Below are 12083 nucleotides of genomic sequence, written 5' to 3' on the forward strand. Positions count from 1 at the left end.
CACCACCATGCTGAGACCACTCTCCACACGCATGAAGGTACTGGCAGAGGAACAAAGGCATGTGGGTCCCGGGGCTGAGATCTCCAAGCCTGCTCGGATCGGGGCTGAGCACCCTCCACCCAGATCCTCCAAATTCCAGTAGGCAGGGGTCACACCCACCAACTGGCCCCCTGGCGCCGCCGTGTAATCCCATCAACGGCCAAGACCCAGAGACTACAAAACCCAGCTCCTGGAAGTGCGCAGCCGCATTCGCGGCCATGCGACATCTTATTATCTCATTCCCACTTTGGACAACCTGGCAGGCTACCGAATGTAACCTGCCCACACGGCAAAGTCTGGCAAACTCCCCGTGGTGTACCCAATATGCCGAATACCAGTAGCAATGATGGGTCTCATTTTCCTAACCCTGAAAGAGCCTTGAATATGGCACTTTAAAAAAAAAAATCTCAGGGCTAGGATGAAGGAGACATTACTGGGGCCTGCTCAAGGCAATTGACGAATAACAGGATGGTCGTGATCGTGATCGTGACCAAGACTCTTTTGCAACTTATATCTCACTAAGTCACTGTCACTGTCACGGTCCTCCCATTGTTCATCGATTTGCTCGAACGGGTCCAGTAACGTCTCTATCGTGAGACTTGTTACTGTGTTTGGCATATGGAATACATCATGGGTAGCTTGCCAGGCTTTGCCGTGCGGGCGAGATACTCTCGGTAGCTTGCTGGGCTCTCCAAGAGGGGCGGAAGAATCGAACCCGGTTCGGCTGGGCTGGCCGCGTGCAAGGCAAACGCCCTACCACTGTGCTGTCGCTCCAGCTCCATCTTACTAATTAAGGAGGCAAATTGGAGATATCTTTTCTGAATTTTATTTATTTATCTATTTTTTGACCACACCGGCAGTGTGGGCTAACTCCTGGCTCTGTTCTAAGGAATCACTCCTGGTGAGTCTCAGGGAATTCTGTGGGGTGCTGGGGATCGAACTCAGGTCAGCGCTGACCACATGCAAGGTAAATGCCCTACCCGCTATACTCTCTCTACAGGCTCCCTCAATGAATGGAGTGGGGGCAGGAATTGGGGCCACACTGGGCAATACTCAGGGGTTATTCCTGGCTCTGGGTTCAGGAATTCCTTCTGGTGGTGCTTGGGGGACCCTATGGGATACAAGGATAGAACCGAAACACACCACGTGCAAGAAAGGCGTACTCCCTGCTATACCAACACTCCAGCCTCCGACCCTCTCAATTAAAAAAAATTAGATCTCCCAAACATCGGTATGTGTATAAGGTATCTCTAGAAAGAAATAGATTTGATTTGGTTGCAGTATCAAATTGAAGATACAGTCAGGAGAGAGACAGTCCAGTGGTAAGGTGCTTACTTTCACACGACCAACCCAAGTTTGATCCCTGGCACTCCATATGGTCCCCTGGGCCTGCCTGGAGTGATCCCTGAGCACAGAGCCAAGAATCAGTCCTGAGCACAGCCAGGTGTGTCCTCTCAAATACAGAGAGAGAGAGAGAGACAGACAGACAGAGAGAGAGAGGGGGAGAGAGAGAGAGAGAGAGAGAGAGAGAGAGAGAGAGAGAGAGAGAGAGAGAGAGAGAGAAAGACCCATATACTGAGATGAAACTCTGGGAGGAAGGCGGACTTTTCCCTGTGTATCAACTTTTTGATACGGTACCATGTGAATATACAACTCTTTAAATAAAACACTGTAGAGTAATAAACATACACTAAGGAACTATTGAGTTATAGCAAATGACTAGTCCTTCAAACTTTGTCATGATTGGCTTTCTAACCCCTACTGCCACTCAGGCATCCTGAAACGGGCAGGTGAGAATAAGTCGCAGGCTCCCCCTTGCCCTAGATAACAAGCACACGCAAATAGTGAACTCCTGTGCATACCTCAAAGCCCAACCCAACATGTCCCACCCTCCAAGAAACCTCCCTGATTTCCCCAAGGAGCAGACTTCTCTCCACAGAGGAGGGCACTAATTCATGGAAACTGAAGAGACTTCACGCACCAATGGAACTCATAGGGAGGGTTTAGCAAAGACATGCTTGGCCAGAGGTGGACGGGGGTGTGTGTCGGGGGTGGGGGTGGGTAGGCTCAGCGAGCTGGGGTCCAATGGGGGTGGGGAGGATTCTCTGGACTTTAATATCTCTCTACTGGACAGTGCCAAACAACCAGGTGACTTTGCTGGGTCACGGCCCTGAGGCCCGGGCAAGGGACATCTGTTTTCATGTGGCAGAAGACTACGGCCTTGAGTTACTTACCCAAAGACTGAAAAACCTAGGAAATGGTATTGTGTAATCTTGGGCAGCCCCGGGCCAGGAGGGGGAAGGAGGCAACAATGGGGGTGCAGAGGGCAGGGCTTGAGGGAGGGAGGGAACACCATAAAAGCAGCCACTGGCAGACGGTGCTTAAGTTTCCCCCGCTGCCTCTCCCTGTACCCTTCTGTCCCCTCCCCTCTCTCTCCCTGCACCATGGCGCCTAACTCAGGCCCCAGCTGTCTGCTGCTGCTGATACTGAATGGCCTCGCCCTGGTGCTGGGGGACCCCATGTAAGTAGCCGAGAGCCCACCTCAGCGGGGCCACACCTGAGGTGACGTGCGAATTCTGGGTTCCCGTAACTGGGCATGTCCTGGCGCCCCACATTCTCTGCAAATCCAGAGCTCTTCCTGGAGTCCAGGGCTTGTGGGAGGAGGCTGGGTATCTGTAAGGACTAGCGGACTGGAAGGTCAGGGAACTGTTTTTTCTGGGATGTAGTGGGTGGGTGGCAGCATTCAGACTCTCGGGCGCTTTTAGGATTGGGGAGGTTTTTGGCATCGGCATGTATGGGCTTGGTGTTAAGACATTTGGTTTAGGGGTTGGAGCGATAGCACAGTGGGTAGGGCGTTTGCCTTGCACACGGCCGACCCCGGTTCGATTCCCGGCATCCCATAGGGTCCCCCCGAGTACCACCAGGGGTAATTTCTGAGTGCAGAGCCAGGAAGAACCCCTGAGCATCGCTGGGTGTGACTCCCCCCCAAAAAAGAGAGAGATTTGGTTTATAGGGTGCACTAGGGCAGGTGGAGAGGCAAGGGGCAGGGATGAAAGTGTGGGCTTGACTGGGTGATTTGTGGATTTGGGGGTGGGAGCTTTGCTGCCCGAGATTGTGCCTCGTTGGAGCTGAAGAAAGCAGGTATGTAGACTAGGCGGCGGGCAGGGGAAGCTGGCAGAGGCTTGGGGAAGTTGCTGGCTTTGGTTTTGAGATTGCTACTGGTCACCACTGGATCCTGCCCAGGTCAGAGATCGGGCAGGTTGCCAGGGGACAGCCCAGCTGCACCCTCACTTCCCCGTGTCTCCTCCCTCCAGGTTCTCCATCATCACCCCCAGCATCCTGAGGCTGGAGAATGAGGAGCTGGTGGTCGTGGAGGCCCACGACGCCAACGGGGACATTCCGGTCACAGTTAGCATCTATGACTTCCCGGGCAAAAAGCAAGTGCTGTTCAGAGAGAAAACCCTGCTGACCCCGGCCAACGGCCACCTGAGCACCCTGCCTGTGAAGGTTGGACAACCTGCACCCGCCTTTGAGGCCTCTCCTTGCAGGACCTCACCCCCCAGTGCAACCCTGCCCTCCCCAGCGGGCTCCCACTCCTTTGCAATCCCCTCCCGGGGAGCCCCGCCCATCTCACGCCCTCCCCAACGAAGCCCCGCCCCCTCGTAGCCTTTCCCCCAATGGAATCCTGTCCTTGGCAGTGGAGTCCCGCCCCGCGGCAATCCGTCCCCTTGGCCCCGCCCTTCTCAGGCTGTCCGCCAATGAAGCCCCGCCCCCTCTGGGCTTTCCCCCAATGGAACCTTGTCCTTGACAGTGGAGTCCCGCCCCGCGGCAATCCGTCCCCTTGGCCCCGCCCTTCTCAGGCTGTCCGCCAATGAAGCCCCGCCCCCTCTGGGCTTTCCCCCAATGGAACCCTGTCCTTGGCAGTGGAGTCCCGCCCCGCGGAAATCCTCCCCCCTTAGCCCCGCCCTTCTCAGGCTGTCCGCCAATGAAGCCCCGCCCCCTCTGGGCTTTCCCCCAATGGAACCTTGTCCTTGACAGTGGAGTCCCGCCCCGCGGCAATCCGTCCCCTTGGCCCCGCCCTTCTCAGGCTGTCCGCCAATGAAGCCCCGCCCTCTCTGGGCTTTCCCCCAATGGAGTCCTGCCCCACCGCAGTGGAGTCCCGCCCCCCTGTAATCCCGCCCCTAATGTCCCGCCCCTCCCAGTCCCTCTCCACCAATGAAACGCCGCTTTTCACTTAGCCCCACCCCCAAGGGGGCGTTCCACTCCCTCCAAGGCAAGTCTGCGCTTCTGGACCTTCCTTGCATTCTTTCTTTGGTGTGTGTGTGTGTGTGTGTGTGTGTGTGTGTGTGTGTGTGTGTGTGTGTGTGCCCTTCCCCATGGTGCTCAGGGCTTTCTCCTGGCTCTGCGCTCGGGGATCACTCCTGGGTGGGCTCAGGGGTCCCTGGAGATGTTAGGGCTGGAGCCTGGGTTGGCCGTGTGCAGTGCAAGCTCTTTGCCTGCTGTACCCTCTCCTCGGCCCACCCTCCGCCTTCTTCCCACATTTCCTTGTTCCTGCCCTTCTGAGAAAAGCTCCACCCCTCTGAGCCCGCCCCCCCACCTTTTGGGGGTGGGCCACACCCCGCAGTGCTCAGGAGTCATTACTTGCTCTGCACTCAGAAATCACTCCTGGCAGCACTCGGGGTGAGAGGGGGTGGGGGGGGCATATGGAATTCCGGGTAGGCGAGCACCCACGTTGCTTATATTATCTCTTCAGCCCTGCAAATTCCCCCTTCTGAGCCCTCCCACCCACCCTCTGAGCCCCCCCAAGTCAGATTCCCTGTCCCTGTCCCCTCTCCAGTCCCCTACCAGGGCCTCTTGTCCTCTTCCCCATTCCAGGGTGTCCCCAGATCTGGACACACTGGGGAGACCAAGGAGTGATGGGCCAGGAGGGGCAGATGTTTTGACGCGGTGAGCAGGGGACCCTGGCGCCCAGCCCTGACGGTGCCCTGGTCCACCCCTAGATCCCAGTGAACGATGAGCTGACCAAAGGGAAGGGGCAGAAGTTTGTGATGGTCCAGGCCAGCTTCCCCAACAACAAGGACCTGGAGAAGCTGGTGCTGATCAGCATTCAGAGCGGGTACCTCTTCATCCAGACAGACAAGACCATCTACACTCCCGGCTCTACAGGTGAGGGAGGGGGCTGGAGCGATAGCACTGCGGGGAGGGCGTTTGCCTTGCACGCGGCCAACCCGGGTTCGAGTCCCAGCATCCCATAGGGTCCCCTGAGCACCGCCAGGAGTCAGTCCTGAGTGCATGAGCCAGGAGGAACCCCATGTGCATCACCAGGTGTGACCCCAAAAGCAACAAAATCAATAAATTAAATAAATAAATAAAAATAAAGGTGAGGGAGTGGGGAGGCTGGGGAGGGCCGGGAGCAGGGGGTGCGGAGGGGCCAGGATTCACCGAGCTCCCCTTTTCTCCCAGTTCTCTATCGGATCTTCACCGTGGACCACAGCCTGTTGCCAGTGAGCCGGTCTGTTGTCTACACTGTACAGGTAACCAGCGGGAGGGCTTCCCCCACATATGTAAAGAGAGACCGTTTGAGAGCGGACATCTAGCATAACAGGTTTATGCCAGTGCAGTTCGGGCTGCAAGATAAGACCCTGGCAACTGGGTGATTCGAGACAGGCCGCTCGATTCTGGACTCTCAACGTGAGCCTCAGTTTTCGCATCTGAAAAGTGGGTGAACTGCATGCAGGTGATGATTCAGTGCAGGCGGTTCTGCCTACCGCCTCCAGGGGGCACCAGTGAGCACCCAAATTAGCTCCTATAGTTCCCCAAAGAAAAAGAATCAAATCCTCCCCCCAGGTCAGCAGGTTTTAACAACCTACCCTGTCCTCCCCTCTTATCTGCCTCCTCCTTCTTCCCACTTCCCATCAGCTCCGTCCCTAGGATATTTTCTTGATATTTTCCCAGTGACCTATGTCAGGACCTTGGTACAGGTCACTTCCTGGGTACCACAATATGCACTGCCCCAAAGAAGGTCGGAAACATCAGAAACAGACCAAAGAGAAAACCCCCCTCCCTGCCTGGTCTATGGTCCAGCCAGTGAGCAGGGGGTCTGTATTCGGTTCATTCTAGAAAGCTCAACTGAAGTGTGAAGTAGCTTGTTCAAGGTTACACAAGGCTTCTCAGAACTCGAACCCATGTTCCCTCGGATTCTTCTTCTCTCTTTCTTTTTTTTTTTTGGTTTTTTTTCTTTTTGGGTCACACCCGGCGATGCTCAGGGGTTACTCCTGGCTCATGCACTCAGGAATCGCTCCTGGCGGTGCTCGGGGGACCCTATGGGATGCTGGGAATCGAACCTGTGTTGGCCATGTTGGCTGCGTGCAAGGCAAACGCCCTACCCGCTGTGCTGATCGCTCCAGCCCCTCTTCTTCTCTTTTTTGCCTTGCCTTGGGTGGCGGGGGTGTGTCCCACCCGGCAGCGCTTAGGGATTACTCCTGGAGGTGCTCGGGGGACCATATGGGATGCTGGGGATTGAACCTGGGTCGGCTGCGTACAAGGCAAACACTCCACCTGTTGTACTATGAATTGCCTCAGCCCATCTCACTGATTCTTTTTTTTTTCTTTTTGGGTCACACCCGGCGATGCACAGGGGTTACTCCTGGCTCTGCACTCAGGAATTACTCCTGGCGGTGCTCAGGGGACCCTATGGGATGCTGGGAATCGAACCCGGGTCGGCCGCGTGCAAGGCAAACGCCCTCCCCACTGTGCTATCTCTCCAGCCCCTGAGCTGGGTTTTATGTTATTTTGTTTGATGGGTCACACCCAGCAGTGCTCAGGACTGACTCCCCTCCCCGCCGAAAAAAAAATAAATAAATAAAACCAACAGATCGAGCTCAGATTATGAACACTGGGTGATCAGTTCCTGCTCTAGTTTCTCTCTTTTTGTTTGTTTTTGGGGCCCATACTCAGGCCTTGCTGAGCCGGGTTCGATTCCTCCGCCCCTCTCGGAGAGCCCGGCAAGCTACTGAGAGGATCTCGCCCGCACGGCAGAGCCTGGCAAGCTCCCCATGACGTATTCGATATGCCAGACACAGTAACAACAAGTCTCACGATGGAGACGTTACTGGGCCCGCTCGAGCAAATCGATGAACAACGGGAGGACAGTGACAGTGCTTGCTACTCAGGGCTTATTCCAGGCTCTGTGCTCAGGGATCACTCCTGTCAGGGTTTGTGGGGAAACCCTATGGGGTACTGAGGATTGGACCCGGGTCGGCCATGTGCAAAGCAAGAAGTGTCCCCACTGTTCTTTCGCTCAGGGCCCTGAGCTATGATGTTTAACCCCATCACCACTAACTTGCCATGGGAAGTGATGGAGACGAGAGAGGCCGTGGGCGGCTGCAAAAAAGACAGTGGGGGTCTGGTGGCTTGCCTGGCTCTATCCCAGCACCACTTGGGGGCCCTGAAGCACCATCAGGAGACACCCTTGAGGCCAGAGTCAAGCTCTGAGCACAGGCAGGTGGCCCTCCTCAAAAGCAAAACAAAACACCAGCATGTCTCGGGTTCAATCCCCATGTTGTACCCCACAGACCCCGGAAGGAGTTCCCGTCGATCAGGGCTCCAAGTCTCCCAGCGACTATGGAGGGATGTTGCCTTTGTCGTGGAACATTCCAGAGCTGGTCAAGTATGTCAGATTCCCCCGTTTCCCCCGGGAGGGGGTTCAGGACTCCCCAATCCCGGGAGAGGAAGTGTGGGGGTCTGAGCGGGCCTGTCCCTAACTCCATCTCTCACCTGCCTGGTATTCTCAGTATGGGGCAGTGGAAGATCACCGCTCACTATGAGGATTCGCCGAAGAAGGTTTTCACTGCGGAGTTCGAGGTGAAGGAGTATGGTAAGAGGCTCCTGAAAGAGGGGGCTGGAGCGATAGCACAGCGGGGAGGGCGTTTGCCTTGCACGCGGCCAACCCAGGTTCGATTCCCGGCATCCCATAGGGTCCCCGGAGAGCCACCAGGAATAATCCCTGAGTGCAAAGCCAGGAGTAACCCCTGAGCATTGCCGGGTGTGACCCAAAAAGAAAAAAAAAAAAAAGAGGCTCCTGAAAGGGCCGGAGCGATAACACAGTGAGAGGGAATTTGTCTCACACAGCAAACACAGGTTCCATCTCCAGCACCCCCACAGGGTCTCCCGAGCACTGCCAGGAGTCAAACCTGAGCACCAGCAGGGAAAAGAAAAAAGGAGGAGGAGGGAGCCTGGGTAAGGGACCCGGGCACCTTAGGTCATGCCCTGCCCTCACTATATGCCTCCACCCCCTCAGTGTTGCCCAGTTTCGAGGTCAAAGTGGAGACCGCAGAGAAATTCTACTATGTCCATGACCCTAATGACCTGGAGGTCACCATCAAGGCCAGGTGAGCTGTTAGGGGAGGAGGAAGTACCAGGTGATGGCCAGGGTGGGACCAGGTAAGGTCCAGAGGAAACCGTTGGAAAGGGAGCTGCAGAGAACGGTGGTGGTGGGGGGTGGGGGGAGTCTGCCTTGTGTGTGACCAACCCAGATTCAATTCCCAGTGCTGCACGGGGGGCCCATGAACCCCACCGGGAGTGACTCCATAGCAAAGAGCCACGAGTAAGCCCTGAACTCCCGTGGGTGTGGCCCTCAAACCAAAATGGTAATAGGAGCCAGAGCGATAGTGCAGTGGTAGGGCATTTGCCTTGCATGTGGCTGATCCAGATTCGATCCCCGGCGCCCCGGAGGGTCCTCTGACCCGCAGAGCACCACTAGGTGCGGCCCCCAACATGAAACAAAACGAAATTTAAAAAATAATAATAAAGGAGGGGCTGGAGCAATAGCACAGCGGGGAGGGCGTTTGCCTTGCACACAGCCAACCCGGGTTCGATTCCCAGCATCTCATAGGGTCCCCCCGAGCACCACCAGGAGAAATTTCTGAGTGCAGAGCCAGGAGTAACCCTTGAGTATCGCCGGGTATGACCCCAAGAAGCAAAAAATAAATAAATAAATAAATAATAAAACGTTTAAAAAATAAAAGGGGGCTGGAGAGATAGCACAGCAGGGAGGGCGTTTGCCTTGCACGCGGCCGACCTGGGTTCAATTCCCGGCATCCCATATGGTCCCCCAAGCACCACCAGGAGTAATTCCTGAGTGCAGGGCCAGGAGGAACCCCTGAGCATCGCCGGGTGTGACCCAAAAAGCAAAAAAAAAATATATGGTCAGTGGAGGGACGGGGCGGGGGCCGGGGGGCAGACTGGGAGAAAGGCAGGCGAAGGCGGCATCTCAGAGCCGGACACTCCCACCCAACAGGTTCCTGTACGGGAAGGAAGTGGACGGAACCGCCTTTGTCATCTTCGGCGTGCAGGACGGCGACCAGAGGATCTCACTGACCCAGTCCCTCTCCCGAGTTGTGGTATCTGACCTGAATCCCCTCTCTGAAGCCCTCCACTGGCCCCCCCCCGAACCCTCCCCTGCCCCTTGCTGATCCCTCACTGCCCCGCAGATTGAGAGTGGCGTCGGGGAGGCCAGGCTCTTCCGGAGGGACTTGCTGGATGGGGTGCAACCCTCGGATGCCAATGCTCTGGTGGGAAAATCCTTGTACGTGTCGGTCACCGTCATCCTGCAGTCAGGTGAGACCTGGTCTGATGGGGGAGGCCCAGTTACCACCATGTGGCCCAGGGTGAGGAAAGACCCTCGGTCTACCACGTGGCCCAGTCCGAGAAGGGAGGTCTATTACCGAGACCATCGTGTGGTCTAGTCTGAGGGGGGAGGCCCAGTACCACCCTGTGGTCTAGCCTGAGGAGGGAGGCTTAGTCCACCACACGATCCAGTTTCTGAAGGGAGATCACCTTGAAGTCTAGTCGGAGGCGGTAGACCAATAGCCACCGTGTGGTTTAGTCTGAGGGAGGAGGCTCAGTCCATTGTGTGGCCCAGTCTAAGAAGGGAGGTCCACTACGAGTATGCAGTCTAATCTGAGGGAGGAGGCCCAGTACCATCATCGGACTGAGTCTGAGGGGGATCTCGTATCATTCAAAGTGAGGAGAGGGGCCGAAGCGATAGCACAACAGCGGGTAGGGCGTTTGCCTTGCACGTGGCTGACCCAGGTTCAATCCCCGGCATCCCATATGGTCCCCCAAGCACCACCAGGAGTAATTCCTGAGTGCAGAGCCAGGAATAACTCCTGAGTATCGCTGGGTGTGACCCAAAAAGCAAAAATTTTTAAAAAATAAACTAAAATAAAAAAATTAAGTGAGGAGAGACTCAGCCCAAGGACGGTGGCTTCATCTAAGGGGGAGGCTCAGTCTGAAGGCGGAGGCCCCCAGCATGAAGGTGGGCTCCATCTGAGGGGGTCAGCAGGGAGGCCTGGTCCTGAGGGGTGTCCGGGCACCCCATCCTCACGGCTGTTCCCCCCAGGCAGCGACATGGTGGAGGCAGAGAGTGACCAGATCCCCATCGTGGACTCCCCTTATAAGATCCACTTCACCAAGACCCCCAAGTACTTCAAGCCTGCCATGCCCTTTGACCTCATGGTGAGAACCCAGGCGGGCGGGACCTCCTGGCACCCCTGCTGAGCCTCGGGCTCACCTGAACACCCTGGTGCCCCCACCCCTCGCACAGGTGTCTGTGACCAACCCCGACGGCTCCCCCGCGGTTCGCGTGCCCGTGGTGACCGAGGAATTCAACAGGGTGTTGTCTTTCACCGGGGAGGACGGTGTGGCCAAGCTGAGCATCAACACGCCCAAGACCCAGCAGCCCCTGACCATCACCGTGAGTGTCTCCAGCTTCTGACCCATCCTCTGCTCCCGCGGGCGTGAGTGGGCGTGGCTACGGGCGAGGGGCGTGGCCGGGCATTTATAGCGAGGGCGTGGTTGGGGCGTGGTTATGGGCGAAGGGCGTGGTTATGGGTGAGGGGCGTGGCCAGATATTTATAGCAAGGGCGTGTTTGGGGCGTGGTTACGGGTGAAGGGGCGTGGCTGGGCGTGGTTACGGATGAGGGGGCGTGGCCTCGCCTTTAAGGTGAGGGTGTGTTTTGGGCGTGGTTACGGGCGAATGGGCGTGGTTACGGATGGGGGCGTGGCCTCGCCTTTAAGGTGAGGCTGTTTTTGGGCGTGGTTACGGGTGAATGGGCGTGGTTACGGATAGGGGGCGTGGTCTCGCTTTTTAAGGTGAGGGTTGTTTTGGGCGTGGTTACGGGTGAGGGGCGTGGCCTCGCCTTTTAAGGCGAGGCTGTGTTTTGGGCGTGGTTACGGGTGAAGGGGCGTGGTTACGGACGAGGGGCGTGGCCTCGCCTTTAAGGTGAGGGTGTGTTTTGGGCGTGGTTACGGGTGAAGGGGCGTGGTTACGGACGAGGGGCGTGGCCTCGCCTTTAAGGTGAGGGTGTGTTTTGGGCGTGGTTACGGGTGAAGGGGCGTGGTTGGGCATCCAGTACTGGCGAGGGGGCGTGTTTGGGGCGTGGTCATGGGTAAGAGTGTGGCTGGGGAGTGAGGATGGGTGAGGGGCGTGGCTATGGGTAGGGGTGTGGCTGGGCCTCGGCTGTGTGGGCGTGGTCTGTTGAGTGGGCGTGGGGTGTTGGTGGGCAGGGTCTGCTGTGTGGGCGTGGTCATACTCTGTTGGGCGGGCTGAACTGGGGTGGGATTAGGGTGTGGTGGTTGTGACTTGGGGATAGCTGGATACTCTGTCTATGGGCAGCCCCTTCTCCCGCTTCGGCACAGGTGTCCCAGGAAGTTCCGGGGTTTGAATCCAAGCCCCCTGGGTCATCCAGGACCCTATCCCCGGTCTCAAAACCTCTCATTCATCTATTCAACTCCTCTGATGTCTACCAGCATGAGGGGGTAGAATGCAGATGTCCTGAGGGAGCCACTGGGACAGCTGAGCAGGGTGTCTCTCTTTTGTCTTGGCCTCCCAAGTGGTGCTCAGGGGCCTCCCGGGGGCCACCAGAGTAACACCTGTTGCACTGGGAATGGAATTGGGTCCCTCATATGTGCTCGGTATGCACCTTCCTGCCCTTCCATGAAATGATTTTTGTCTTATTATCTTAATGTATTAAGAGCTGGAG

At 56.8% G+C, this 12083-nt stretch overlaps 1 protein-coding gene across 1 annotated transcript in view; it reads left to right on the top strand.

Moving 5' to 3' along the window:
• Positions 1 to 2428: 2428 nt before the first annotated feature.
• C3 (complement C3) overlaps positions 2429 to 12083 on the top strand; it is a 43224-nt gene continuing 33569 nt past the window's right edge. Inside the window, exons 1-11 of the mRNA XM_056109546.1 lie at positions 2429 to 2560; positions 3354 to 3546; positions 5040 to 5205; positions 5503 to 5573; positions 7614 to 7708; positions 7833 to 7915; positions 8339 to 8429; positions 9338 to 9440; positions 9531 to 9657; positions 10442 to 10557; positions 10646 to 10795. Of these exons, the coding sequence (XP_055965521.1) occupies positions 2484 to 2560; positions 3354 to 3546; positions 5040 to 5205; positions 5503 to 5573; positions 7614 to 7708; positions 7833 to 7915; positions 8339 to 8429; positions 9338 to 9440; positions 9531 to 9657; positions 10442 to 10557; positions 10646 to 10795 (1272 nt within the window). The 5' untranslated portion in view covers positions 2429 to 2483. The remainder of the gene's footprint in view (positions 2561 to 3353; positions 3547 to 5039; positions 5206 to 5502; positions 5574 to 7613; positions 7709 to 7832; positions 7916 to 8338; positions 8430 to 9337; positions 9441 to 9530; positions 9658 to 10441; positions 10558 to 10645; positions 10796 to 12083) is intronic.

Source organism: Sorex fumeus, unplaced genomic scaffold (assembly GCF_029834395.1).
Source record: "Sorex fumeus unplaced genomic scaffold, SorFum_2.1 ptg000309l, whole genome shotgun sequence".
In the NCBI taxonomy this organism is placed as follows: Eukaryota; Metazoa; Chordata; class Mammalia; order Eulipotyphla; family Soricidae; genus Sorex; species Sorex fumeus.